Source organism: Zingiber officinale, chromosome 2B, assembly GCF_018446385.1.
Source record: "Zingiber officinale cultivar Zhangliang chromosome 2B, Zo_v1.1, whole genome shotgun sequence".
NCBI lineage: Eukaryota > Viridiplantae > Streptophyta > Magnoliopsida > Zingiberales > Zingiberaceae > Zingiber > Zingiber officinale.
In genome coordinates this window covers 31,537,205-31,564,679 of record NC_055989.1, presented here as the reverse complement: position 1 = coordinate 31,564,679, position 27,475 = coordinate 31,537,205, and the positions used below count along the sequence as shown (strand labels likewise).

At 43.5% G+C, this 27,475-nt stretch overlaps 1 protein-coding gene across 1 annotated transcript; it reads left to right on the top strand.

Moving 5' to 3' along the window:
• The first annotated feature begins 9,320 nt into the window (after nt 1–9,320).
• Nucleotides 9,321–9,998, top strand: LOC122048225. The gene has a single exon (XM_042609818.1). It carries the CDS (start codon nt 9,321–9,323, stop codon nt 9,996–9,998), a length of 678 nt encoding a protein of 225 aa, XP_042465752.1.
• Nucleotides 9,999–27,475: the final 17,477 nt, after the last annotated feature.

Sequence of the window (27,475 nt, the reverse complement as noted above, 5' to 3'; positions counted from 1 at the left end):
TCATGGTTGATCGGGAGAAACAAGCACAAAATGAGGACAACATACTTACCCCGGGGGAGATGGCCGTCGCATGGGCCCTAGCATTGGCCCAGACCTTTGCCAGCGGTCCTTGAATCCTTATTTGGTGCTCTAGGGAGCGAGGCTCGGTGTCGTCTGGATGGCGCCACTCATCTGTGGGTAAGTTAAGGATGACCGTTATATGCCTTCGGCCGCACGGACTTGAAGGATCGGAGGTTGCTGAGTCAGTGAACCTTGGTAAAGGAGAGGATCAAATGGTGGATACTTATGCGACTGGCAAAAAGTGTGGTGGCATATACGTGATGGGCGGCACACAAATAGTCTCCTGTGGCAGCCCAGATAGCGAGGGTGTTCGGTTGGATGACACAGACGTAGGGAGCATGGTAGCTCGTTGCTTGGGAAAGGCGGGTGATGGAGCCTCACCCCATTCGGAAGGAGGGCGAGAGCGAATTCGGGTGGTGGTCTGCAGCACGGAGGTCACCGAACGGGATAAACCTTCCCCATAATGCCTCTTGCGACGGACTAAAGGCTCGTGGATTCAGATGGCACAATGATCGATGCCATAGATGGTCGTTCGAGAGGGAGGTTGGCTGTAGCAACAACAACATCGCTCGTCGCTGTATGGCCTCCTTCGCTGGCCGCAGTTGTATTTTCGCCCAGCTCGCCAAGCGGATCGTCGGATTGGGTAACCGGCTGTAAGCCGCGACTCTCCAACTCGGCCACGCCCGCAGCATTGATCTCTACATCCGTGAGTCTGCTCTTGCCACTCAGACGTGCACTCAATATGATTTGGACTGCAAAAAAGGAAGAAAAAAATCAGTTAGATTCAAAGATAAAGAGAAGAAAGAGCATACCTAGGCTAGACAGCAGCCGCGTTCGGATCGGGATCAGTCTAAACACCTATAAGATGCTCTCCAACAACAGTCGGTGGATGTGATACTTCTGACCGGCCAAACTAGATGCTACCTGGAGATAGTCTGATCGACTTTGATATCGGCCGAGCAATGGTGGCTTCATCACTTATATTTGCCAGCTGGTCGGGAAGTCAAGTTGATTGGGAAATCGAACGTAAAAGTAATGCTCCCTCCAATGTTTATTGGAGGTTGACATCTTATCAAAAAAGATGGAGCCAACTCGAGTCTAGAACAGAAGGCCCCTGGCTCGGACAACTTAGGATAATAAAAATAATGAAATACCCGAGGCATTAAGAGAATGTCGTGCAAATGGAACAGTACGATCACCCCGCACAGCAACCTAAAGGAGTTCAAGACCAGTTGGTGCAGGGAAATATAAAAGTATTTACACACAGCTGAGAAAAAAGATGACAAGGAATCGAAGGCTGACACAGAATTGGTCCTTAAAGAAGGGCAGGAAGCCGGCGAGAGGTTTATGTGGTCAGTCATAAGTAGAAGGTATTGCAATTTGATAATTATAGGGAAAACGATAGGTAAGTTTCATCTGATTGATTTCGTCGTAGTTAATTTAGATCCCGATGAAAGTGTACCAGAGCCCGGTAACGGATGGAGGGGGTTGAGGGGAGACAACCATAAGAAATCGAGAAAGCAACAAAGTGAAAATAAAGGAGAAGCTTACTGAGAAAGATCACCGATGAAGATGAGGAGGAGAAGAAGCTTCACAGAACATGCTCGAAACTGAAAACGCAAGAAGGAATGAAGACGACAACCAGTGAGTAACAACTTATAAAGCCCAGCGAGCGATTGCTCTAAGCCGCTTGATCAAGGGTTACGAAAAACAAGGATGAGATCTGGCCATGGAATTTGAAAAGGTGTCTGTCATATCATCAGTGGATATCCGCCTATCACGTCAAACATGTGACGGTAGAAGGTGGGACAAATGGCAATCGGCTAGTAGAAGGCATTAATGGGACTTAATTAAAAGATATGGTCGTGTACTCGGTCATAATAATCAAAGATTTGCATAGTCTTCCAAAAATTCAGATGACGCCAGCCACTATGAAAGGGTGATCATCCGAGAAAGCACAGAGAAATAGAAAAATTGGCTAAGTGTTGTCGGCAATCATCCCAATGAAAAAAGTCTAACTTATTACTTCCAGCTTCATTATGCATAAGATGAAAGCCTTTATTAAGTTAGTCAAGTTAATTAAAAATTTCCAGCTTAGACATTTGCTATCAATATGAAAAATTACTTGATCAATTTAACATTTTTAACCTTAATTTATGACGATGTACTAATATAGACATCTAAAATCTAGGCTTTGACTTGAATATCTCATACTAATCTAGGTGGTTCAATACATAAATAAATTGTTTGTATGATACTGATTACCTATATTATAGTTCATGTTTTCTAAGAAAAGACTCAGGTTAGTTTTAAAAAAAAACGAATAATATCATATTATAAAATATTCCTATTCTATTTATTTAGCCAAATCCTAATTCCTATAGATTGAGTAATCACATGCAAAGTAAAGTATAGTTTGTTAATTTTAATTTAATATTTCACTCATTCTAAATTATCAAATATGTGAGCCCCTATAAATTTTTATGAGATGGTTCTAAATTTTACTTGATTAAGATTAATTTGAATTTTGAAGATAATTTAATCTTCGTTAGATTCTAATTTAACATTTACTTAATTAAGTGGGCATTTCTAAAATTGACTTCTAAATTGTGGCGAGACGCATAAGCTTTTTTAATCAGATTAATGACCACTTTTAAAGACAAAATTAGCTCTAGAAATCATACACTTAGCCAACTTATTGAAAAAATTTGGTCAAACTAGTTTAGGAAATCGTGAAATAGTTTCAGTCAGTCCCTCCTAACTAAGTGCACTAAGTATGATACTCCTTATCCAACCTAGATATTGATAGAGATTGATAGAGGAGGTGAATATCAATCTTATCTTTTTGCATTTTCTATGTTTGTTTCTTCATTCTTTCAATAAAGTTAGAAGCAATGGAATATAATATTATAAAGGAAAGAGTAACGAAATGAAAGCACACCATATTTACTTGATTTCTAATCCCTCGGGGTTAATACATCCAAGGTCTATATACAGGAAGCCTCCGTCCATTAGTGTTGTTCTTTCCAAATGCCTTTCGGATAAGGAGAAACCTTTCTTATAAGTTGTAATTACAAGCACAAGTATTGAAAGGTAAACATTAAGCATATGTATTAACAAGCAAACTAAATAGGCAGACAGTCAGTCGGAAGCCCTTGGCACTTCGCTAGTCACACGTGAAGAACATTGAGCATTTTCACAAGCATAAAGTTGGAGAGAGAATAGGAGAATTGATATTATGAACGTCGTGCTCGGGGTAGACCCAAACCCGGGCTGGGCCCAGGTCGAGCCCGTAATCGGGTCAACGGGTTGGTTGCTCATTAACCCGGTTCGTCGGGTCTAACCGAAACCGGCCCGGCAAGTTGCAGGGTCGGTTCTGGTTCCTTTGGTGAAAACTCGGCGGACCGCCGGTTAACCACCGATTCAGCCCACCAGTTCAACCAATTTTTTTTTTACGATTTGAACCACTAGTTCTTGGTCGTTGGGGAGGGTGGGTTTTTTTTTTTGATATTTTTTTTCAACGATTAGGATCATTTGACATTTTTTTATCAATGACTATGATTTAGTGTCTGTTACTATCCAAACTCTATAAATAGAGAGTTCATTTTATCATTTTTACATACATCTTCTCTCCTCTTAATCTCAACTTTGTATTTTCTATACGCTTTTGTTTTCAATTTTCAATTATAATGGAAGGAGGTCATGGAGGTGCATCATCTCGAGCTCAGAAGGGAAAGGAAATAATGAATCTGTGGGAGGAGGACCTCAACATTCAATCCATCGATGATGAGATCGAGCACCTTTTGAATCCACACTACAACAAAAACATTAAAAGACAACGGTTAAAAACCGTTATCATAGGCCCTTTAAACCCGTTGTAACTGACACTGTTGTTAAATGTGCGGTAAAAGACAACGGTTTAAAACCGTTGTCTTTGACCACATTAGACAACAGTCATGCAACGGATTTAAAGTGTTGTCTTTTAATACCAAAGACAACTGTTCTGCAACAGTATAAAACCGTTGTAATTGCCAGTTTTGCAAAAAATTGATCGCATATATGCTTTTGACAACAAATACACTGTTGTCTTTCTTCAAAATTTAGTTTAAAATCATTGTCTTTGAATACTTTTCACAACGGTTAAAAAATCGTTGTCTATGTTGATTCGAAAATGCATCGCGAATAGATAAAACATTATAATTCTTTTGCACACAAACTGGTACAACATATATACATTCACAAAAACCATTTTCAACATATATACATTCAGTTGTCTTTTATACATCTTGTCTCAATCAAAAACTGGTACAACATATATGTACATTCACTTAAATTTATAAACTTCTACAATTACTACAAGCTATCCAAACATGACCACAAGTAGTTTATCAGACCATAACCACAAAAGATAAGACCATAAAATTAAGTTTATCAGACCACAACAATCTTCACGTACTGGTCCGTTTTCTACATACAGAATTTCATAGACTTAGCTTGCAAACCCAGCTTTCTCCCTTTTCTGAAAATAAAATATAGTTAAAGCCATAGAAAAAAGTAGAAACATGCATGTATAAACTGATAATCATTGCAAACTGATAATTGAAACGGATAAATCTAATAAACCACTACAAACTAAATTGATAATTGAAACAAACAAGCTCCAAAAGTAGAAAACTTATCAACATGTATAAATAATTATAAACTTCTTGCAGCTTTGCATCTTTTGTACAGTAGAAACCAAATTGTGAAGTACGTACATAAATCTGGACCTTCTGAAATGTTTAAGTAAAAGAATGGTCAAATAAGCACGAGAAACGTTGCCGCTTCACATTTTCATGAGTAGTCAAGCAAGTGAGCATGAAAAAAGTTGATGAATATATAAACTTGACATTATATCTTAAACCATGTATTATGTGAAAGCAGCTAGATCGAATAGCTAACAGCAGCAACAGAAAGAAGGAATCATAGAGGAAGTCATGTACCTTATGTCTCAACATTACAGCAGCAACACTCTAGTAAGATCTCAAAGCTTGAGGATGTGCAGTTTGCATAAAAACCACAAAGCAGTATACTGAGCAACTACCTTTTTCATCAGTATCTAAGTCGCATGCACCCTTTCTGAACATTGCTTCAAGTTTCTGTATGTGTTCATCTTGATTTGATATGCGTGAATTTTGTTCGACGATGCGTGCATTTTGTTCTGAGATTAATATCTTTGCCTCCATCAACTCCTTTTGCTGAATGATAAACTGCTCATCAACAAGATGTTTCTTCACTATGCTGCCAACATTAAAATAGAATATTGGAGCGACATGGCCTCCAACACCCCTCGCACGTCCAAAATGCTCCTCAGATGAAAGTGCTCCTCATGGCCTCCAGAATGCTCCATCAACATTAAATTTTGATGCAGAAGCAGATGCAGAGTTTGATGCTATTCTGGGTGTGAAATGATTCTGTAATAAAAAGCAAATTGTATCCAAACTATTGCTGAAAATAAGCAGATGCAGATTCATGTTTAAAGATCCAAATTTTGTTATACAACAATTGATTTTTTTCTGCAATGATGTAGTGTACATAAATGTAACAATAAATTATTGTTACGATAATAAAGGACAAAGGCATAATAAAAACCATAAAGGCATAATAGATTTAGTAGGAAAGACGCATAATGAACTTGCTTACAATCTTTTCTATTGCCATTTTCAAATCATCGCCTTCAAATTGCCCCTTCTTATTCATCCGTCCTTTCTTCCAAATAATCGCTCGATTAATCTCTTCATCATCACATAATTCATCTCCCTACAATCAAAATGTATAATATAAACAACTTTATAAATCACATTAATAGATTTAGTAGGAATAAAATATAGGCAGATTCTAGATCATATTTACTGAATTAAGTAGAAATACTTACTATTTCATCAACAAAACGTGCATAACCTTTACGGGCAAGCCGGTGTGGGTATACATTCTGCTTTCTTCTCTTCTTTTACTCATCACTTACTTTCTAGTTAATTGAACATTCCTCATATATACCAGCTTTAAAACTAAAACAATGGCTTGTGATCAACTTAATTGAAAATAGCAAATTAAAATTCTTACCTTGAAGTCGTCAGACATGCGACTGATTACAAATGCCCTCCAATCATCTCGTGTAATACCATAACTACTTGGTTGTTCTTTCAACTCCTCTGGTTTAGCAAGCTTGCTAAAAATAAACTTATGAACAATAGTCAAAAGACTATTTGATGTATTGCGGGCATTGAGCCATGTATTGTATTGTTGATATCATCCTATATCTAACTACATAAACAAGAATGTCAAGTATTCTTCTATAACCATGAATTGATCTTAACATACATTTGTAATGTATCTCTTGTATCGCTTGATATGGCATGATATTTAAATCCACCATTTATAGAGCATCAAATGAAAGATGTAGTTGACCTTCTGCGACAATCAACAAAAGAAGATTTCTCTAACCTAACCAATATTTTTAATTCCCATCTTTTATAGAAAACAAAAGAATGAGTAATTCAATGACGAAGTCATTTTGATATATATTTTCATCTTAAATAAGACATGTTTCTATATATCAATGTTTTGAACTCTTTAGGCAGACTACATGATTTATTTATTAATCAGTTTTTGAAAAAAAAATCTAATCGTCGATATATGTATCATTATATACCTGCATGCCATATATATATGCTATACAGTGACTTCTCTTTAATTATTTACATATGTTATTTAAAACTTTGCCAAACTGACTAACATTATCAGAAATTTGAGACAATACAATTTCAGTAACCACTTTACAAGTCAGTTACCATGTTATAACAAAAATACTTTTTTAATCCCAACTAAATTCACTTCAATCGTTCTACATATATACTATTATCTATGAGGTCTGTATTTAATAAATATGGTCAATTAAGTCTATCTTATTGAATATAAATATCTTTTCTTTTAGTTAATAATAGTCTTTTATAGCCTCCCCTATCAATATGGCACACTGTAGATTATTGATTCATTCAAGTCATTAAATAGGTACACTTATATAGGTTGGTTAAGGTATTTAAGAATGAAAAATCTACAATTATATATCAAAATTTCAATCCTAAATTTCAACAAAATACATACATATACACACACAAACATATATTATTTTATAAAATTAACTAAGAAAAGAAAACTGAAAAAAAAAATAGGGTAACAATTAGGTGTAACTTCAATAAAGATAAAACATAGATAAAATAGTGTGGACATGTTCGAGGATGATATAGACTTGCATTCAGTTTAATGGAGAGCCATTCATTCATTCAAGTCATTGTACTGTTGAATTTCTATGACAAATTAACCTTATTGTCATTAATTTTATCCTTTATTAGGCTACACTTATCACTTATAGCACTCTCAACATTGGGCTACACATAGTTGTTCCCAAATGGTAATGATGTTACTTTATCTAGTCAACCCACAGGTCCACCAATGTTATAATCCAATAACTATCCACCAGACACTCTCCATATCAACCTTCTAGGCAGGATTTGTTAACTATCCACTAGATCAAATCTATACAGAAAGTTTGACACAGGTTGCATAGGTTGGATAAGGCATTTAAGAATGAAAATCTACAATTATATACCAAAGTAGTAACATTCATTCATGACTCTAAACCTAACTTTCAACAAAATACAGGCACATATACATACTCCAGTAAAGATAAAATGTGATTAAAATGGTATAGATATGTTCAAGAATAATATATGCTTGCATGGAGTAATGGAGAGCCAATATCCAAATAGTTGAACCTCAAACTTGATGATATTTCCTAAGAAAAGAAAAAAGGTACAGCAACATAGTGTATCTACAAATTCCATTTTTGGTCATGCTCTAGTAAACCAAATTAACATAGTCGATACTTCATACCCCCATTATGTTATTGGCTGAAACCAGGGTCAAAAGTCACAACGTGATTATACTAAACAAAAAGGCTATGTTTTCCTTTTACAAATGTAATATTGCTAAGCAATAAATGGAGAGCACTTACATCTACTGATTCTCTAGGCCCAATATGATGTGAACATACACTTTCAACCTCGGCAAGAATGCACATAAACTGACCTTAGAAAGAATAACAATAGTCAAAAGACTAACCTGCTGGTTCATATCATGTAGGATTGTACTTATTTATTGTCAACCCAAGTCTCATCACCTCATTCAAATTAGTTTATTTTCGCCTGTAAATATCAAAGACACCGATAAGTTCAGTTTGTTTTTCGCCTATTTTCCTTGGAGTGAAGAGTGCCCGCTGGCCGCACAACTCATACTTGCTGTAAGCTTTGTGACTGAATTAGCTAGCGGAATGATATCAAGCACTGAACCAAATCTCTGTCTGTTAAAAGACATGGTTTTGTTGAGGCTAAAAAGATAACTAATGGCATGTTGGAGTATGAGCAGTATTGCAGAATACAAAGCTCAACCATTTGAGAATCATACTATCAATATCAAAATTATGAACTCCACTTAAGTAGTTGAAGCTTAACGATGATTCTTAAATGCCATTCTCTAAAGAAAGAAGCTGATTTACCTAAGGTAGTCACCATCCAAGCCGGCAACAATAACTATTTTTTGATCACAATCAGCAGCATTGTAGCAACAATCGTAAAGATCCACAAAGAATTGGGCTTCATCAATCCCTATCACATCAAGCTGCCAGTGCATTTAAACATGTGAGCTTTCTATGTGAAATAGAGCAAAATGCAAAATAATTTATTGGAAAGTTTAATTAGTTCACCAATCTATCATTCCTTCAAGAAAAAGAAATTTATCACCTTACAAAAGGCCACCTAGTACTAATTTTAAGTATTACCGACAACAAATTCATGTGTTTGATCATTGGATAACATAAATATACCCCTAATAAGCAATCTTATTTCTTATATACTAAATAAATATAATTGGTTGGAATGAGAAACAATATGAAGGGCACACAAATTAGACAACAAGATTATAAAGAATAATACTTGTTAATCCGAAATGAATCAACATACAAGTGTCAATCATGAAGTTATCACATTCATATTACTAAACAGAAGCTCCTCTTAGATGGGTATTGTTTGTGTGAAGCGTACAACACATCTAAGCATCATTTGAATGAGGTGATACTTAAAGGAGGAAGAATCAGAAAATAAACTAATGAACAAATTAGTTTGAGCAGTGGCAGGAAAGGAAAGCTTCTCCCATTAACGATCGAAATGCTCTGCTCCGTTGCCACTTCCACGGCCGCCGCCTCCAATTCCAAGTCCACCTCCAATTGGCTCCAACGCCTCCACAGTTCTCACGACCTCTCCGTCCCTGTCCATCGCCACCTCGATCACTTCCTCTCCTCTGATCCCAGCCCCGATCCTACCACCCTGCCCGACCCTAGCCTTAAACTTCCTCTTACAGTCCTCTGCTCGGAGGCCCCCGATCTCCCTTCGCTTGTCACCGCACTCGATGAGAAGCAGAAGATCTTCGATATCGTCGGCGGTGGTCTCGCGGAGCTCTTCGTCATGGAAGGGCCGGCGGGGATCAAGGCCAAGAAGAGCGCCTGGAAGCAGCCCAACCCTAGGGCTTGTATTCCATCCGTCTCCGACAGCATCGACGGGTGCCGCGAACCCCCCATGGCCTCCCCTCCCTCCAACGCGGACAACAGCGTGGTTGAGGCCAAGAAGAGCCGAACCAAAATGTGTCGAAAGAGGGGCACAGCTAGGGGTTCGACGGACTCGGACTTGTCGGCGTGCTCGAGGACCGATGTGACTGTCATTGATACCAGCCACCCTGGTTGGAAGTCGAAGAAGGTCATCTTTAGGAACGGAAATATGTGGAAGGTGCGGGATAAGAAAGTTTGGAATTTGAATAGGAAGAAGAGAAGGTTGGGCGTCGTAGGGTAAAAACGTGTGAGGAGTGGAGAAGATTGTGTGTGGAGATCGGGAAGAGGAGATTGTGTGAGGAGAGGGAACGTGAAGAGATGTGTGATGAAGAGAGGAGAAAGACACAGTTATGCCTAGGGTTCCCGAAGACTAAGGGGAGGGAAAACACGCGCCAAAGAATTTTTCGGAGAGGGAAAGCATTAAACCTCTAAAAATATGCTTAAAAACAACGGTTTTAGAAAACCGTTGTAAATTGCGTTGTTGATTAGAAAATAATTCGCTCAACGACAACAGTTTTTACAAAACTGTTGTCTTTTGTTTTTTTTAAAGCTCAAAGACAACGGTTTTGTTAAAAACCGTTGTCTTTATAGTGTTGTCTTTTAACATATTTGTTGTAGTGCCAACATTCGAAACACAAGGATGTATCGATACAATTACTTCTAAGGTTCGAAAACTTCCTCCTATAAAATTTTCTATTTTTACTAAACATTTTGAGAAGGTCACTCTTCCGTCAGGAGAAGTGCATGCAAAATATAAGCACTACAATGCTTCCTACAAATTCCATGCCAGTAACGGCTATGGGTCATTGAAACGACATGTAGGAACGAAGCACCCGATGACATATGGACTCAACCATTCTCAAATACAATTATCAAGATTTTCTTCAACTAGCGGTAGTACTGATTCCAGTTTATTTTTATATTCGGATAATAAATTAAGAGAATCATTAGCTCAATTTATTTTCGTAGAACATCTTTCTTTTAGTTTTGGATCTAAATGCACATTTGAAGATTTTTGTAAAGAATCTCTTAATTCATGTGCTAAACGTGTTCCTAGGATTACACTTACTCATATAATTAAAAAATTAGTAAAACAAGAAAAAAAATTTTAATTGATGAATTTAGTAAATTAAATAATAAAGTTTCTTTATGTTCTGATATTTGGAGTGATCATTGGCAAACACATTCGTATATGGGTGTGACTTGCCATTGGATTGATAACTCTTGAAAGCTCCAAAAAAGATTGTTAACTTATAAAGTTTTCGATGAATCACATAATGCTCATAACATAGCACAATTATTATGTTTAATTTTAGAAGAATATGACTTAACTAATAAAATATTTTCAATATAATTAGATAATTCTAGTTCCAATACCACTTGTATAGATGATCTAAAATTTATTTGTCAACCTATTATTGGAGGTTTATTTTTTCATATTCGTTGTGTATGTCATGTTTTAAATTTATGTGTTCAAGATGAGTTAAAATTTTTAGAAAGTTATATTAAACCAATTATAATTGTAATTTCTTATTTATGGTTTCATCCATCTATAATGAAATAATGGGGTAGATTTTGTAAAACTAATGAAATGAGACCTAAAAATTTTCACGTGATTTACCAACACGTTGGAATTTAACATACCAATTATTACAAGATTTATTTCAATATAACGAATTATTATGTTCATTTTTGCACAAAATATACTAAGATATATTTATTTTCACAATAATGAAATATTTGTAGTAATATTTGTCAAATTTTAAAAGTATTTAATGATGCAACCAAATAATTTTTCGGTGTTTATTATTACATTGCTCAATTAGTTTTAGAAAAAATTTCTAATATAGTATTAGTTTTAAATGAACATATTAATAATTAATCTTTATCTCCTTGCATCTTAGCTATGAAAACTAAATGGGAAAAATACTTTTATTTTATTTCTAAAATTTATTTAATTATATTTACTTTAGATTCTAGATTTAAATTAGAAGTTTTACAAGAAATGTTAACTTTATATTATGGCGCTTTAATTCCAATTAAAGATCCTTCTTCTTCTTCTCCAATTAATATTATATATAATGTTAGAATTTATTTGTATGACATTTATAATCAATATTATGCAAAATATGGAACACAAATTAATATTTCTAAAATACAACAAACTATTAGTAGTAATTTAAAACTTACAAAAGCACAACTTTTATTAAAAGAATGGACAAAACATCCACGAGGATCCTCAAGTTCCACACAGGAACTTGAGAATTATTTTATGACTTCTTTTTATTTTAGCGAAACAGATAGTGAAAATTTCGATATCTTAAAGTGGTGGTTGCAGAAGACTCAAAGCTTTCATGTCCTCTCTATGATCGCCAAAGAAATTTTAGCTTGTCCAGTGTCAAGTACTGTTGCTGTGGAATAGATGTTCAGTGTTGGCGGTAACATATTAGATGAACGACGATCAACTTTATCTCCCTACTCATTGGAAGCCCGAGCATTACTGGACGATTGGACCAGAGATGAGAAAAGAATCCAAGGAATGTAACTTTCAGATGACAAAGTTAAAGATTTTGATACTGAAGGAACGAATATGATAGGAACGGGAATGGAAGTGAGTGACAATGTAAAGGATCAAAATATAAAAGAACTGCGTGAGTTTTGATTCCCCTATACCCTAAGGGGATATGTAGACAACTTAAATAAGTGCAAGTCTTTTTTATAATAAATTTTAATTTTTAATTTTTAATTTTTTTGACATAGTAATCTTGAACCGTGAGCCGACGGTTCTGAACCGTGAATCGTAATCTTCTTGGGCGGTTAAGGTTAAGGGTCGACTTGCTTGGAACCGTCGAACCGACGATTTTGAACCAGCGAACCTTCGGTTCCGAACCGTGGTCAGGTCTAGCTCGGGGTTTCTTTATACACTTTGTTTGGTCTATTAATAAGACTTGATCAATTTACCGAATTTGGTCAAACTTAATCCCCACAAACCAAGCCAAGTCACCAATCTGAGTTTAGACCCAAACTTGGTCAACTGAACCTGACTGATCGACCCAACTAGTGGATCAACAGACTTGAGTCAAGTATGGTTCACTCTACACTTGTTCTAGCTTCATTCAATTGTGTTTGTTTGCTCTTTGTTTTGCTTCCAACTCTAGTTTCCTACAAAACAACATACAAAATTCAAGCAAAATAGACAAGACTAATCTTGTAACTTTACCTGATCTACTAGACTTATTTCTTGCTTGGAGTTCACTCCTCTAGGACTTTCACCACTTGAGGTTAAAACCCTTAGGATCAAGCCTAATCATATAGTTTACTTAATCTACTAGGCTTGTCTCTTGTTTGGAGTACACTCATCCAAGACTTTCACCACCTAAGGTTCACTCCTTTAGGATCAAGACGTTCCAAGTATCCTGTCACCTTGACCTGCTTGGACTTGCCACCCGCCAAACGTCCGGTCATCCTTAACCTGCTTAGAATTTCCCTTACCTAAGATTTGGTTCTCTCTTAACCTTCTAGGGCTTTCCCTTGCCAAACACCTAGTTACCTTAACTTGCTTGGACTTTTCACTTACTAGTCATTTAGTTAACCTTTGACCTGACTAGACTATATCATTACTAGTCAGCTAATCACAATTAAGTCCGACTATTATCTAACTATCTAATCTCAATTTTAGATTTCGAGTGAACCCCTTAGATGGATCATCACCTAAAGTTGTCCTCATAAAGAGGATTCGTCCTTACCATTCTTCTTTTAAGAAGAATCACTTCATCCCAGAGCTTACCTTAACTTACCATTGGCTAAAGCTCCAGTCCTTCAGACCCATTTAGATTTCCTTTGCTTAGCATTTGATCACTTGACCTATTAGGACTTTATTCTAACTGATGCCCAATCCTTACCACCCCATCAAGTCCATCTTGCTAGATGTCCAATCGACTAACCCATTTGGACTTAGCCATCTGGTATCTTTAATATGCTAAGACTTCCTTTCCTAATATCGGTTCAACTGATTTACTAGGGCTTTTACTTGCCTAGTGTCCAGTCAACTTAACCTACTAGGACTTTCCTAGTTGAACTATATGCACACTTGATCATATTGTTAGATCACAATAAGACTTAATTTTAAATCTTCGTTGACATCAAAACCAGGTTCAATTATCTGGTGCTCCCTATACCAACACTTTTATATCATTTTTTTTATATATTTTATATACTTAATTAATTATCGATTTGTTTTGTTTTCATTACTATATTAATTATCTAGTTAATTTATTTTCTTATTGCTCTATTAATTATTTGCTTACTTTATTTCTGTTGCTATATTTTTTTACTTAGTCTAATTTATGTCGCATACTTTATTCTAGTTTTGATTGAGTGATTAAAATATTCTAAAATTAATTAGGTGTTGTTCACCCCTCTAGCAGCCTACATGATCCTACAAATCCCTCAGCTTAGATGAATTAATGAGGTCAAGGAGAGTATAATAGAGAAAAAAATACTCACATAACTTGATTCCTCAACTTAAATGAACTAAAGAGGTTGGAGTGAGCATAATAGAGAAGGATGCCCACGTAATTTGATCCCTTAACTCATATGAATCAACGAGGTTGGGGAGTACATAATAAAGAAGAACACCTACAAACTTTATCCTTCAATTTGGATGAATTGGGGTTCAAAGAGAGCATAAATGTCCACATAACTCGATCCCTCAATCGGGGAGGATTGTTAAGGTTAGGGAGACAATATTAGAAGAGAGTACCTTTATAATTAGTCTCCTTGATCCTCGTGGTTCGCAAAGTGATATGTTAACTATGGACATTTCTGGCTAATCTAGAGTGGGGTCAATATCGGATTAGAGCGCTTATATCCATCAAATAAATTTAGACAAAATGATACATAAGAAAAAGACTCTAAATTTGATATCTGAGACCACTATTAATTATAGACAATACTTGGAATCATTAGTGGCCACAAATTTCCAATTTAGAGTGCTTAGGGTCATAAAAAAATCTTGGCCCCAAGCACTTGATATGTAAAAAAATATATAATTAAATTAGACATAGAAAACATATATATGAACCAAAGGCATCATCCAAAACTCATTGGTGGTCGTTGCCGATCAACTTAGAGAATTTAGGATCATCAACCACTAAAAAAATTTAATAGGAAAAATATTACAAATTGGGCATTTGAGATCTCTATGAATTGTAGGTCGTTTCTACTTTTAGTTGGTGAAGATGGATAGATGATGGGATGGCTTGTTTGTTGAACACAAGAAGACCTCATAGGGGAGTTTGAAGCCACTAGCAGACTTGCCACATCAAAGAGAACAAGGGAAGAGGAAAATGTCAGGAGATAGGACGGGGAGGGGTCTCAACACAGTCACTCTTACGCTCAAGTCAAATGGGAGGCTCGAAAATGGTAATACAAGAATAGTGATGCAAAACAGTGGGAAATGATGGGAGAGCTTACTTTCATGGAAAGAAGGGACCCCAAATATATATATGGTATTATATTCCCTTCACATGAATAACAAGATATGTTACTAAAATAAGATCAACCATATTGACAATATGTCATCTTTCCCAAATTATGCCAACTAATTCTGCACTTGGAAGATAGAAACATCCATTGTACAGGTTACATAGAGCCTTTTTGAGTGAGTCCCTTACAACGGTTGCACATGGTATTAAAAGAATTATTTGACTGATGAGTCATTGATTATTATTCCATAATAATAGACCTTTCGGGGCTTTCAAGCTTGAATGGGCCCAAGTGATATCTTTGCAACAATCTTAATGATATCCAACCGGACCTCTGTCCTGAGCTGGTCTAATCAGATATACACAGAGGGCACTAAGTATTTGCTCGATTGAGTTAACCTTTGTTGCTTCAATCCATCTTCCTGGCTATAAAGTCCTCAGACCCTAAAGAGGGATGCCAAGTATGTCGAATCCCCAAAGCAGCACCATGAGCTAGTTCACTCTGAACCATACATGGGAACTATCCACTCGGAGTCTCTTAGGAGAACCAACCCAGGGGTCTCTAAGTGGTTTCTTACAAGTGCTCGACCATGCTCCTAAGAATTGTGCCTAACCACTCAAGTTAACCACCTTAGGACTTTGACCGTCATTGTTAGTGTGGTTAGCACTAACGGTCTAACTCAAGTTTTGATGAATGACAAAATAGGTTAAGTTAGTTTTATTGTTATTGATCCTGTCCGAATGCTGAATCAACGGACGCTGGGCATGTGGCGCTCCCCGGCTGTTGACGTGGATCTTCGACTGGTTGCACGAACCTCCGGCGATCCTGCACAGAAGTCGGGCCGAGAAGGGGTTCCCGGCGGCGACCCTTCGACGCTCAAGTCAGGCAAGCAAATAGTGAAGAAGTGGCTCCCAAAATGTCAGAATGCATACCTCCGGCGAAGGATGAGGGCCTTTATATAGGGCAGCGGAGAAGCGAGTGTACACATACCAAGGTGTACACGTGTCCGCGGCCCATACCCCAGTAAGGGCTTGTCAGTGAGCTTACCTGACCCATACTTCTACAGTCCAAGTATGTCCTCGATGGGACAGAGGAACCTCTTGTCATAAGATTCGGAGTATGGCCTACATGTGGAACATACCCGCTGTCAGGGAAAGATCTTTTCCCCTTTGCTCGCGATCTAGCGTCCGGCCGGCCAGCTTCCGCTACATCCGGCCGGACGTATGCGGTGGTTTACTCGAGGAGATTCTCAATCACACGATTTGTGGAGACTATTAGCAGTATGCTACCTTATGGCTTCGGCCAAGCGTGCAGTCCGCTCGGCCCTGCGATCTTGTCTACTGAGCGCCGGAACCCTGTTTTTCGACAGAGCGCCTTTAACCATCAACCAGACACCGGCCGGCCAGCCGGCCGGTCGGACCCACCCCTCTCCGGCCGGCTTCCTGCCACTTTGACTTCCACGTGGCGTTGACTCCACCGGACGGGGGTCCCCTGTTCTTACAACCGGATCACTTGCCTCCCCTTCAAGTCTAGTCGAAGGAGGCGATTTGTCCGACTGACTGGACTGCGAATCTAGCCGGGCGGCTCCTCCGTGCTAGTATCCTCCAATCGGCCTACCGCAGAGATGACCTTAAAAGTGAATCAACCATGGCATTCACCGGATCCCCTCGTAACCTGCGCCAATCCTCGACATTAAGGCTGAGCATGCGCTCATTAAATGCCTCGAATGGCTGAATGCCACATGGCGCACTGTCGTCATCGTACGGTGGAGGCGGCGTGGGGCTTTGATGGGATCGAGGCGGTTCGAAATGGACGGCGCGATGTGCACTTTGACTCCCGTGACCTGGATCCAACGGCGGAGGCCGCCCGGCCCCCGCCATATAAAATCTTCGCTCTCTCCCATTCCCCTTCACTTGCTTTCGCGATTTCAACCCCTGCCCCCAGCGCTTGGAGCTCCGGCGATACTGTTTCTGTTCTCCGACGCTCTCCGGCGCCTCTTCCTTGATCCCTTTCCTCTCTGTAAGGCTTTATAACTTTTCTTCCTCATTTCCGGTGTTCCCTCCGCATTTCTTTCTCCCATTTTTGCTCCCGGGTACTGTTCCGGTGCTCTCTTCTTGTTTTCGTCTGTCATCTTTCCTGGTTTCATTCCGATCGGCCCATGGCTAGCTCTTCCCGTCCCGAAGAACAGTCGCTCGGCCCATGGTACACCACCATGCAGTCCCGATTCAACCAGCGCGATTTTGATATTCTGACCGATAATTTCAAAATCCCCGAAGATTTTGAACTTCTTTTAGCCGGTCCTTCCGCTCGGCCGCACAGGCCGCTGCGCGGAGCGTTCTGTGTTTTCCGCGACCAGTTTACCGCTGGTCTGCGTTTCCCGGTACATCCGTTCATCATAGACATTTGTAATTTTTTCGGTGTGCCGCTCGGCAGTCTAGTACCCAACACCTTTCGTCTTCTCTGCGGTGTTGTTGTTTTGTTTAAGATTCACAACATCCCCCTCCGACCGGAGGTCTTCTTTTATTTCTATTACCCCAAGCAAGCCGAGCCGGGCACCTTCATGTTCCAAGCTCGGCCCGGCTTAGTCTTCTTCAACAAACTACCCACTTCCAATAAACATTGGAAGGATTATTTTTTCTACATCCGTATGCCCGATCAGGCCAACTTCCCGACCAAGTGGCAAGTCGGCTTGCCCCCCACTCCCGAGCTGAAGAAATTCAAGACTCGACCGGACTACCTCTATGCGGCAAATATGCTAGCCGGTCTGCGGCTTGACATCAATAAGTTTCTTCACGAAGGAATGATGTACATCTTCGGCCTGAGTCCAATGCGGACTCCCCTTCCGAGCGGCTTTGGTAAGCATTTTACTTGGTCCTTTATTTTGATTGCTAACTGATTTCTCTCCTTTCCTTTGCAGCGGATATCGTCATGGAGTCGGTAATGGCCGGCATTCTGAAGAGAAAGGCGGTGTCGCTTGAAGCCGCAGCGGCCAAAGAAATGGAAATGCTGGGTATCCAGCCAGTCGGATCCCATGAAGGGGAAAGCGGGACTCAGGCTGAGTCGGCCGCTCCAGCTTCTCAACAAAATGTGGCCAGGGGGGCCACCCCCACTGGGGAACCAACTGTCCCCGAGGAAGGTTCCGCTCGGGAGGAGGAGCAACCTCTACCAAAGAGACGCCGAGTGGAGACTCCCCTGCGGTCGGCTACCTCCGCGGTCGAACCATCCGAGAGGGTCACTGCGACTACTCGGGGTAAGGCGCCAGAGGTCGAAGCCATTTCGTCCGACCGGACGCCTTCCAAATGGGACGAGTCGGCTGTTCCAATTGAGGCTACTCCGGTTAGCACCCTTCCACCCGCTCGTCACTCAGTCCAGCGCTCAACCATCCATTCCCAGTTTTCTGCGCCGGCTTCTGATCCTCTTCCGACTGCCGGTCGGACGACCTCCGGTCATGGCCGCATGATTCGGGTCACTCTTCATCTCCCGACTGAAGAGCTGCTGCCAGAGGCCGACCGGCCAACCGCTCCCGAGCACACCATTACCTTGAAAGGGCCCCTAGCTGAGATGTCGGCTGATGCTCGGGCGCGCATCGCGCTGATTCCTCTACGGAACTTGGCCAATAGCCATATGCAGGAGGCCACGGGGGTAAGTTCGCGTTCTTCGAAGTTTTGTACACATTGTTTCCGATCGGCAACCAATAATTATAATTTTCTGTTGCCAGAGATGGGTGGAGGAGATAGCGGTCTCCAACCGCCTGGCGATGGCGGATGAAGAGCTGAGACAACTGAAGGCGGCAGTTGGTCCGTCCGGCCCTCAAGGCCCGTCGTATTCCGAGCTACAAAAGGAGCTGAAGAAAGCTCAATCTTTACTGGCGACCGAGCAAAAGAAGACGGTCGATCAGGCTCACGCCTTGGCCGAGTCCGAGCGGTAAGTCAAGTCGCTTGACACAAAAATAACCCTGGCCACCACTCGAAAAAACACGGCCATCTCCGATCTGGAGAAAAAGAATGTTGAGGCTCGGGGATTGGAGCAGAAAATCAAAGGGTTGATGGAGCAGCTCGACCAAGAGAAGGAGGGTCGCGCGGCCGACGCAAGCAGGCATCAGGACGAGCTGAAGACTCTGCAGGAGTCCCTTGCCGCGTCTCAATTGGCCTTCAAAGAATACCAAGAGGCCGAGCCTAGCCGAGTTGCCGATCTGAGACAGAATTACATCCGCTCGCCCGCATTCTCGGAGAAAGTCTGCGAGCGGATGTACACGGCCTTCGACCTGGCTATGACCGCCACCACCAAGTATCTGAAGTCGAAGGGGCATCTTCCCGAGTCAGCTGTTATCCCGGCCGCAGATCAAACGGCTCTCCTCAACGACATCCCCTCGACGCTTTATGAATATCTAGAGTAGGAATCCCCATGTAACTGGGCCGCTCCGCCAAACAATGAATCTTTTTTGTATCCTTGCCACTCGGCACAACTTATTTTTGTTGTAGTTTCCTTTGTTTGCCCAGCGTTTGGCGTAAATAGATCATCTTTCTGTTCTTGCAACTTTGGTTTTGGGCAAGAAATTTTTCTTTTGTCATGTTTAAAGTGTTCTTTAAAACTCCTCCGATCGACTTCATACTATAACATGAGCTTAAGCCGATTGTTTTCAAAAAAACACCTTTCAGCATGCGACTGCATAGCCGCTCGGCGTGCGAACGTTATTCGCTCACGCGCTTCCATCTTTAATTCGTATTAACCGTCTTTTGCTTAGCACCTTACCTTAAAAGGGGTTTTTCATCTATTTTTGCTAAGCGAGCCACTCGGCCGTATGTTGGCCTTAAACGACAGCCTCTGTCGTCGATCGACTCTTACCGCCGGAATGTATCACGTGGACGGTCTTCCGCTCGGAGGGTTTATAGACGCCGGCTCGTCTCTCGATATTTAACATCGCTCGACGGTCTTCCGCTCGGAGGGTTTATAGACGCCGGCTCGTCTCTCGATATTTAACGTCGGAGCTCGACGGTCTTCCGCTCGGAGGGTTTATAGACGTCGGCTCGTCTCTCTCGATATTTCCTGAGCTCGACGGTCTTCCGCCGGAGGGTTTATAGACGCCGACTCGTCTCTCGATATTTAACGCCGGAGCTCGGCGGCCTTCCGTCGGAGGGTTTATAGACGCCGTCTCGTCTCGATATTTAACGCCGGAGCTCGGCGGTCTTCCGCCGGAGGGTTTATAGACGCCTCTCTCGATATTTAACGTCGGGCTCGGCGGTCTTCCGCTCGGAGGGTTTATAGACGGCTCGTCTCTCGATATTTAACGCGTCGGAGCTCGGCGGCCTTCCGCTCGGAGGGTTTATAGACGCTCGTCTCGATATTTAACGTCGGAGCTCGACGGTCTTCCGCTCGGAGGGTTTATAGACGCCGGCTCGTCTCTCGATATTTAACGTCGGAGCTCGACGGCCTTCCGCTCGGAGGGTTTATAGACGCCGGCTCGTCTCTCGATGTTTAACGTCGGAGCTCGACGGTCTTCCGCTCGAAGGGTTTATAGACGCCGGCTCATCTCTCGATATTTAACGTCGGAGCTCGACGGTCATAAAGGCTTACTTTAACACAGCCTCTCGGCGAACCCATTATCGATCCTTAAAATCATTCTTGCTTCCTGCATTATAAGGACATGGGCGACCAAAATATACACAAAAATGAATTACATCAATGCACCTTTCACCCAGCTCGATAAGGCTGGAGATGATTCATGCTCCATGGTCTATCTAGCTGTCGACCGTCTTCATCCTCCAAATAATAAGCGCCCGAGCGGAGCTTTTCGATAACCTTGAAGGGGCCCGCCCAAGGAGCTTCCAGCTTGCCGATGTCGCCGACCGGCTTGACTTTCTTCCAGACAAGGTCGCCGACCTGGAATGATCGGGGAATGACGCACCGGTTGTAGTTTTGCTTCATCCGTTGGCGGTACGCCATTAGCCGGACGGACGCCTTGGCTCTCTCTTCATCCACCAAATCCAGCTCCATGTTCCTCCGCTCGGCATTGCCTTCATCGTAACTCTGGATCCGCACGGATTCGACACCGACTTCGACGGGGATCACCGCTTCACCGCCATATACCAGATGAAAAGGCGTGACGCCCGTTCCTTCCTTTGGAGTCGTTCAGATGGCCCATAGGACGCCCGACACTTCATCCACCCAACTTCCTCCCAAATGGTCGAGCCGAGCGCGTAAAATACGAAGAATTTCCCGATTAGCTACTTCGGCTTGACCGTTGCTTTGGGGGTACGCTACAGATGTGAAGTGTTGCTCAATGCCGAAGCTTTTGCACCAATCTTCAAGCAATTTTCCTGTGAACTGCCGCCCGTTGTCGGAAATAAGTCGACGGGGGATGCCGAACCGACAGATGATGTTCTGCCAAATAAATTTCTTGACCATCTGCTCGGTGATCTTGGCTAGCGGCTCGGCCTCCACCCACTTGGAAAAATAATCCACTGCCACAAGTAAAAATTTCCACTGTCTAGTCGCCATAGGAAATGGACCCACAATATCCATTCCCCATTGGTCGAACGGACAAGAGACAGTAGCAGCCTTCATTTCCTCCGCCAGTCGGTGGGAGACATTGTGATACTTCTGGCAGGATAGGCACGTCGACACGGTCCGAGCGGCGTCTGCTTGTAAGGTTGGCCAGAAGTATCCGGCCAGCAGGATCTTCTTAGCTAGTGATCGTCCGCCCGGATGCCCACCACATGACCCTTGATGCACTTCTTGGAGGATGTAAGCCGAGTCTTCCGAGCTACGCATTTCAGCAGTGGTCGAGAGAAAGCCTTCTTGTAGAGTTGATCCCCAATGAGTGTGAACCGACCGGCTCTCCTCCTTAACAGCTCGGCTTCATTCCGGTTGGACGAGGTGGCGCCCGAGCGCAAAAACTTCGTGATAGGTGTCCTCCAGTCGCTTGGCAACGTGAGGCCCTCCATCCGGTCGATGTGCGCCACCAAAGATACTTGTTCAACTGGCTGTTGTATGGCGATCGGCGTTATCGAGCTTGCAAGTTTGGCTAACTCATCAGCCGCTTGGTTCTCCGCTCGGGGTATCTTCTGGATAATAACCTCTCTGAAGTCGGCTTTGAGTTTCTCGAAGGCTTGAGCGTAAAGCTTGAGCCGAGCGTTGTTGATTTCAAAAGTACCTGTGAGCTGCTGAGCGGCCAATTGGGAGTCTGAATGTAGCGTTACCCGTCCGGCCCCTACATGTCGGGCGGCCTGTAAGCTAGCTATAAGGGCTTCATATTCTGCCTCGTTATTCGTAGCTCTATAATCCAGCCGGACGGATAAGTGCACCCTCTCTTCTTGGGGATACAGCAATGAAACACCAATACCGCTCCCGAGCCGAGTGGAGGATCCGTCTACAAATATCTTCCACATGGCTTCGGGCTCTGGCCTTTGTACCTCGGTGACGAAATCTGCCAAGGACTGCGCCTTTATCGTCGACCGGGGCTGGTATTGGATGTCGAACTCGCTTAACTCGGTTGTCCATTTGATGAGCCATCCGGACGCTTCGGGATTCAACAGCACTCTTCCCAACGGGCTATTCGTCCGGACGATGATAGTATGAGCCAAGAAATACGAATGGAGGCGCCGAGCGGCGAGGACCAAAGCGAAAGCAAGTTTCTCGAGCCCGGTGTAGCGAGATTCAGCATCTTTTAAAATATGGCTCAGAAAATACACTGGCTCTTCTCCGCTCGGCTTTACTAATGCGGAGCCGACGGCTTGTTCAGTAGAAGATAAGTAAATACAAAGTGGCTCACCCGCAGCTGGCTTGGCTAGTACCGGAAGAGAATTCAAATATGTCTTCAGCTCTTCGAACGCCTGATCGCATTCTTCATCCCATTGAAACTTGGCGGCTTTGTGCAAGATTTTGAAGAAAGGCAGGATCTGGTCGGCGGTTTTGGAGATGAACCTAGATAGGGCGGTTATCCGACCGGTCAAACGCTGCACTTCCCTCAGATTTCTTGGAGGCGACATGTCTTGTAGAGCTTTCACCTTGGTGGGATTTGCTTCAATACCCCGCTCGGTCACTATGTAACCTAAGAAGCGTCCTCCTTTTGCTCCGAATAGACACTTCTGGGGATTTAGTTTAACGCCATACCTCCTCAGCGTTCGGAAAGTCTCCTTCATGTCTTCCAAGAGGTCGGCCGCTCGGACGGACTTGATGAGAATGTCGTCCACATATACTTCCAGATTTCGCCCGATCTGCTCTCTGAATACTTTGTTCATCAAGCGCTGATATGTGGCCCCCGCATTTTTCAATCCGAACGGCATCACATTATAGCAATAGGTACCGTCGGCCGTTACGAAGCTGACCACTTGATGATAGCCTTGGTAAGCGTCGAGAATACATATTAATTCGCAGCCGGCCGTAGAATCCACCAGTTGATCGATTCGGGGCAAGGGGTAAAAGTCCTTTGGACATGCCTTGTTAAGGTCCCGGAAATCGATGCACACTCTCCACTTGTTGCCGGGCTTGGAAACTAACACCACGTTCGCCAGCCAGCTCGGGAACTGAACCTCGCGTATATGGCCGGCCTCCAGAAGCTTCTCAACCTCCGACCGGATGATGACATTCTGTTCGGCGCTGAAATCCCTTTTTCTCTGCTTTACTGGCCGAGCGTCCGGTCGGACATGTAGCTCGTGCTGCGCTATGCTTGGCGAAATTCCGGGCAGTTCGTGCGTCGACCAGACGAAGACATCACAATTTCTCTGGAGGCACTTGATCACTTCCTGTTTCCGGCTTTCCTCCAGATCGGCCGCAACGAACGTTGTGGCCTCCGATAGGGTCGGGTGAATCTGCACTTCCTCTTTTTCTTCATAAACTAAAGAGGGAGGCTTTTCAGATATAGCGTTCACCTCGATCCGTGGCGACTTCCGAGCGGCATTTGCTTCTGCTCGGACCATCTCGATGTAGCATCGTCGAGATGCTAGTTGATCTCCCCGTACTTCTCCCACTTTATCATCGATGGGAAACTTGATCTTCTGATGGAAGGTGGAGACAGCCGCGCGGAACTCGCTGAGCGCCGGTCGTCCGAAAATGACGTTGTATGAAGAGGGAGAGTCGACCACCACGAAGTTTACTGTCCGCGTCCTCCTGAGCGGCTCTTCTCCCAGCGAGATAGCCATTCGGATTTGTCCAACCGGCAAGACTTCATTACCCGTAAACCCATAGAGGGGGGGTTGTCATGGGCAGTAGCTCGGCTCGATCAATTTGTAGTTGGTCAAATGCCTTCTTGAAGATAATGTTGACCGAGCTCCCTGTGTCAATAAAAACGCGGTGGATAGTATAATTTGCTATTACCGCTTTGATGAGGAGAGCGTCGTCATGTGGCACTTCGACTCCTTCCAAGTCTCTGGGCCCGAAGCTTATCTCGGGCCCGCTCGCCCTTTCCAGACTGAAGCCGACCGCATGGATCTGGAGCTGTCGGACGCTCGCCTTCCTCGCTCGGTTAGAGTCGCCTCCGGTTGGCCCGCCAGCAATAATGTTGATTTCACCTCGGGAAGTATTACTTCTATTTTCTTCTTCCCGAGCGGACGGTCGGGATCGTTCTCTGGACATTCGGCGATTCTCCCGCCTCGGAGAGCGATGCCGATCGGGCGTCTGTGGTTTTCGTCTGTCAGCTTGCGTCCAATCGGCTTCATGATTTCTCTGTCGCCTATCGAATGAGGGCGATCGTCGACCACCACTTCGGGGAACGGGATGAGTAATCAAGGGAAGACTTCGACAATCTCTTGTGTTGTGCGTATCCGTCCGGTGGATGGAGCAGAACATGGGGGTCCACTTCTTTTTTGGCTTGGGTCGATCGGCTGCTACTTCTTGGACATGGGACCTAACATTGGGGGAGCGGACTGCTTCGGCCCTCGGCCCTCTCGGAGGCTGATGAGCGATGTGCGGCTTCCTCTCGGTAGTAGGTGCCCGCTCGGTTGGAGTTTCTTTTTTCCGGGCGGATTGGGCTTCCTCCACGTTGATGTATTCGTTAGCCCGATGCAGTATATGATCATAGTCTCGGGGCGGCTTTCGAACGAACGAGCGAGCGGAAGAAGTCCCCGTCCACGAGGCCTTGTGTGAAAGCATTCATCATTGTCTCTGAGGTGGCCGTAGGAATATCCATGGCCACGTTGTTGAACCGCTGGATATAAGCTCTGAGCGGCTCTCTTGGCTCTTGCTTGATGGCGAACAAGCTGACACTCGTCTTCTGATAGCGCCGACTGCTTGCAAAATGATGGAGGAAGGCCGTTCGGAAGTCCTTGAAGCTTGTGATGGACCTGTCCGGCAGTCTCCGAAACCACCATTGAGCCGATCCAGCGAGGGTGGTTAGAAAAACTCGACACTCCACCCCATCCGTATATTGGTGAAGGGTAGCAGTGTTGTCGAACTTTCCCAAATGATCATCCGGATCGGTGGTCCCATTGTATTCGCTAATCGTCGGAGGCACGTAGTGCTTGGGCAGAGGGTCTCGTAGAATAGCCTCTGTAAATTGGCGATTAATCCGCTCGGGCGATGAGTCCCCTCGAGGGGCTTTTCCTTTTCTGTTTTTTCTAGGCATTTCATTCGAAGAAGATCCCCGATCTCTATTGGTAGCTGCAGCTTCGGGGGTGCGCAATAGGGCCCGATGAAATGCAACGGTGGCCTGCGGTGCTTCCGCTCGGCCACCAGACGCGGACGTTGCTTGCTGCTCCGGCCGCTCGGCTGCTACTTTCTGTTTTTGCTCCACAAGCTTGGCGGCCCTCAACTCAATCAGAGCATCGAGTTCCTCCGAGGAAAGCGTCACCGTGTGTTGTCGTCCAGCCTCGTCCATTGTTTCCGTTCGGATGCAGGAGCGTTCCCACAGACGGCGACAAATTGATCCTGTCCGAATGCTGAATCAACGGACGCTGGGTACGTGGCGCTCCCCGGCTGCTGACATGGATCTTCGACTGGTTGCACGAACCTCCGGCGATCCTACACAGAAGTCGGGCCGGGAAGGGGTTCCCGGCGGCAACCCTCCGACGCTCAAGTCAGGCAAATAGTGAAGAAGTGGCTCCCAAAATATCAGAATGCATACCTCCGGCGAAGGATGAGGGCCTTTATATAGGGCAGCGGAGAAGCGAGTGTACACATACCAAGGTGTACACGTGTCCGCGGCCCATACCCCAGTAAGGGCTTGTCAGTGAGCTTACCTGACCCATACTGCTACAGTCCAAGTATGTCCTCGATGGGACAGAGGAACCTCCTGTCATAAGATTCGGAGTATGGCCTACATGTGGAACATACCCGTTGTCAGGGAAAGATCTTTTCCCCTTTGCTTGCGATCTAGCGTCCGGCCGGCCAGCTTCCGCTACATCCGGCCGGACGTATGCGGTGGTTTACTCGAGGAGATTCTTAATCACACGATTTGTGGAGACTATTAGCAGTATGCTACCTTATGGCTTCGGCCAAGCGTGCAGTCCGCTTGGCCCTGCGATCTTGTCTACTGAGCGCCGGAACCCTGTTTTTCGACAGGGCGCCTTTAACCATCAACCAGACACCGGCCGGCCGGTCGGTCGGTCGGACCCACCCCTCTCCGGCCGGCCTCCTGCCACTTTGACTTCCACGTGGCGTTGACTCCACCGGACGGGGGTCCCCTGTTCTTACAACCGGATCAGTTATCTAACACTCTGACCGAGTGTGCAAGAGAAGCTCAGACAGGTCGACGAGCTGACCTGATGTCTGGCAAGAAGCTCGGCTAGGTCGACGGGCAGACCGGATAGCTGGCACAAAGTCTAAATGGGTCGACGGGCTGACTGAACGTTTGGCATGAAGTCCAGCTAGGTCGGCGGGGGTGACCGGATAGCTGGCACGAATTCCAGATGGATCGAAGGCCTGACCGGACGTCTGACAGGTAAGTGAAGGTAAGTCACTAGAGGGGAGTGACTGTGAGGACACGTTCCCAGGAAGGGAACATTAGGCGTCGATCCGACTTAGATCCATTTCGGATATCTAAGTCGAGATCGTGACTAGATTCTGGTCTCGAGGAGACGGAATCTAATTACTATTCTATTTTATTATAAATTATTCTAACACTCTGTTTTGCAGGATATATAATTTACTTTGCCTTGGACTAACGTTTTCTTGCAGGAAGGAGATTGCTGAAAAATAAGGGTCCGGGCGCCCGGATCCCATCCAAGCACCCAGAGGTAATTTTTATCCACAACGTCGCTTCGCCACGTGAAGCACCATGGTTGGCTTGGCTACGTC